The following is a 3361-nucleotide window of genomic DNA, read 5'->3' as shown; positions in this document are numbered from 1 at the left end:
GGCCCCGCCCCGCCCCGCCGCGGCGCCTCCCTGCAGATGGCCCCAGCAAGTGTCTGCCGGTTCCCACGCCACACTGCAGGCCTGGGGGTTTGGCAAATTCTTTGCTTAGCTGTCAAGGCAAAAATATCGAAGAATTCTGGTCTGACTGAAGGGCTGATGGGGTGTTCCTTCCCCCTGGGGACATGAAAATAGCCGCAGATGTGCAGCGCCTGCGGGCCTGTGCCCTGGAGCCCGAACCCCACTTCCAGGCCCCTTTTCTTTTTAAAGGGGGGGTTGGGGGGGAGGAGACGGAAGTCCTGGACATGCTTAAATGTGTCTAGAGCGAATGGGAGGCGACCCGGCGGGCGGAGGGGGCCCTGAGGGCCAGGAGCCCCCCTGGGGAGGCTGGCCAGACTTGGGGGCTCCCCTTGGCATCCCCTGGCCTGGCTGGATTCTGCTGTGGGAAGCTGCATCTTTCAAAAGGGAAGTTTGAGGAGGAGGGAGGGAGGAGGGGGAGGGGAGGAAGCAGAGGGAGGGAGAGGAAGGAGGGAGCCGGAGGAGGGGGCCAAGGCTGTCTCCCAGCCGGCTGACTCAGGCCCAGGCTTCCTCTGCTGCGAGCCCAGGGGTGGGGCCATTAGTTTCGGCCCCTCCGGCTCTTTCTTTTTGGAGAAAGTTCTGAGCCTCCGAGGGGGGCTGGGGGCGGGGCTGGGAGCTCTGGAGGGAGGGAGGGGGGCAGGGAGGGAAGGAGCGGCCCTCCCCCCAGGGCCCCCCCTGTCGTGGGCGGGGGTTTGATCTGGGGACCCTGCCAGGCCCGGCCCACAGCCAGGCTCAGCCACCTCTGGCCCTTGTGCCCTGGGCCAGGCTCAGCCACCTCTGGCCCTTGTGCCCGTTGACAGCTTCCCTGTGGGGACCCCCCAGTGCCCCCCACACAGCCCCTGACGCAGCGCCTCCTCCCACCCCCCCACCCCCATGCCCAGTGTGCTGGCTGGGCCTCCCCCTCCGGGGCCCACCCGTGGCCCCCAAATCCCCGGCGCAGGGGAGACCTCTGCCCAGGGTCTGCAGCTCAGAGGCCCGAAGGGGGGTACCCTCCTCGGCCTGGGACTGGGGAGGCTCAGCCGACCCCAGCCCCCTGAGGCTCTGCCTCTGAGCAGTGCACGGGCACTGGCCTCTGAGACCTGGGCTCCGGTGGGCAGGGTTCTCTGTCCGCGACCATGTTGTTGTGGCCACCCAGGCCCATTTCTCCAGGGACAAGGACCAGGGGCCCCGGGCCCTCCTCGCGGCCCCCCAGGGCCTGCAGCGCCCCTGCTCCGAGGGAGGCCGGCCACCTGGCAGCGGCGGGGACCTGCCCGGGCAGCACCCGCAGGTGCGCGGACGGGTCTGCAGGCGCAGAGGCTGCGGGCCAGTGAGTGCGCAGGGCCCAGCCATGGCTGGGGGACCTGGAGCCCCTGGCCTGCAGCAGGACCCCGGAGGGCGCCGGCACGGAGCCCGCAGCCGGCTGAGGCCGCGACCCTGCAGGGACTGTGCCCTGATTCCGCCCTGGGTCTGGCCCCGGCCTCTGAGTCAGCCTGCCCTTGTGCCCGGTCCCTGACCCAGGACCACCGGCGGCGCCTGGCGACAGGGCGAGGAAGGACGAGGCCTTCTGGGGCTACCTCCAGGCGGGACGGACCGGCGCGGCCCGGGGTCCCCCTCGGGGGAGGCGCCTGCAGGGCACCGGCCACCCTGCTCCAGAATGGCCACGAGGCGCGGGCAGGGCTCAGCCAGACCCAGCCTGCGCCCACCCCCCAGCCGCGGTGCTCCTGGGCAAAGGGGGCTGGTCACAGGCCCTCACGTGGGCCAGGTGGGCGGGGCCCAGGCCCCTGGGGACAGGTGCCTTTTACCATCGAGATGACCTGGGTTCAGGGATTTCCCCACGGCCCCACAGACCAGGACATGGGCCCACCCCAGCAGAGTCCCGCCCATGCCCCCACCTCAGTGCGCTCCCGAGCCCAGGTCGTCTGCCCACCGCCCGCGGGCCTCGCCACACCTCGCCGACCACTCTTCCCTGGGCGTCGGGGTCACTGGAGCTCTGCCGGGGACAATGCCCCCACCCAAGCCCACAGTGGGGGCTGTGGGGGCGGCGAGGCCACGGCTGCCCTCTGCGGAAGGAGGTGGGGCCCAGTCCGGCGCGGGCTGCAGACTCCCAGGGCCTTGTCCCGTGGGCCTGGCTCTGGGTCCGGCTCCTGTGAGCAGGCCTGCGGCGCCGTCCCACTACCCCACCCCGTGAGCTCCGGGGGAACCCGGAGCCCGTGCCCACCCCACCCCTGTTTGTCCTAAGCTCGCGGTCCACTGTCCAGGCTGCCTCTAGGCCCTGGCCACTGCAGCCTCAGCTCCTAGGCCAGGAGAACCCCAGCATTGCCGTCCCTTGGGCTCCGAGCGGGGCGTTGGCAAGGCTCTAGCAGAGGGGGCACCCAGAACTCTCGGGGGTGCTTTGTGACTGACAAGCTCTGGGCTCCCTCCCAGCCCCCAGACACCATCGTCATCGTTCTCCTTGGCCCTGGTGGCCCAAGCAGCAGCCCCAAGGTGAGTGCACCCCAAGGTGCTGCCTGGGCCACATGCGTCACCGAGTGCCCGGCTCTGGGTGGGCAGAGTGCAGGTGGCTGCAGGCCCGGAGCTGCCTACTCCAGTGTGCCCCTCCCCGGCGCCCGGGGCGCCCCCTCGTGCTCTCCCACCCACGCTCCCCTCCCCACAGGCTGCTCCTGGTGAAGGGTGAGATCTTGCTCCCTTTTGGCCTGGGGTCACTCGGGGGCAAGGGGCAGTGGAGGCAGAGGGACCCAGGGTTGGGGGGTGCAAGGGAGAGACTGCAGACCCACAGACCCCTCCTCCTGGAAACTGCCCCCAGGCAGGGCACCTCTGCAACAGCGGCCTCCAGGGGCTCCCTCCCGCTCTGGCTCTGCGCACCACCCCAGGCTTCTCCAGGTTCTGAGAAAGGAGGGGGTGGGGGGGTGCTGGGGCCCCAGCTGCAGGCCTGCCCGGGCTGTCCCCCTGTGTGCCAGTGGCCGCTGGCCCTGCGCAGCCCTGCCCTGGGGCTCAGCCTCTGACCTGTGCGCTCCCCCAGGGGGTCCCTCTGTCTCCGGGGCTCCGCCTTGGGTGACCCCTGCCCTGCAGTACTTGGGGGTGAGGGCCCAGTGTGAGCCCCTGAGCTTTGGCTGCACAGACACACGGCCGGCGATTGGACGGCCAGTGCCTTCACAGGCCCGGCACAGCAGCCCCAGGGCGCAGAGAGCCCTCTCAGGGCAGAATCTTTGCCCGCAGACCAGGGGGTCCAAGCAGGCTCTCGGGACCCCCAGGGACAGCAGTCAGCGGGCAGGACAGTGACCGAGGCGCGTCTGGGGCCGTCGCTGCC

At 70.7% G+C, this 3361-nt stretch overlaps 1 protein-coding gene across 1 annotated transcript in view; it reads left to right on the top strand.

Annotated features, from left to right (window-relative positions):
- The window catches only part of LOC101621396 (neurogenic locus notch homolog protein 1-like), an 82711-nt gene that overhangs the window by 44930 nt on the left and 34420 nt on the right, over nucleotides 1-3361 (top strand). The window contains exons 6-7 of the mRNA XM_012721177.1: nucleotides 1173-1342; nucleotides 2479-2538. Of these exons, the coding sequence (XP_012576631.1) occupies nucleotides 1173-1342; nucleotides 2479-2538 (230 nt within the window). The remainder of the gene's footprint in view (nucleotides 1-1172; nucleotides 1343-2478; nucleotides 2539-3361) is intronic.

This window comes from Condylura cristata, unplaced genomic scaffold (genome assembly GCF_000260355.1).
Source record: "Condylura cristata isolate star-nosed mole 26May11 unplaced genomic scaffold, ConCri1.0 scaffold00006, whole genome shotgun sequence".
Taxonomy (NCBI): Eukaryota; Metazoa; Chordata; class Mammalia; order Eulipotyphla; family Talpidae; genus Condylura; species Condylura cristata.
Note: the sequence above shows the minus strand (reverse complement) of the source record. Positions and strands in the feature narration are given on the sequence as shown.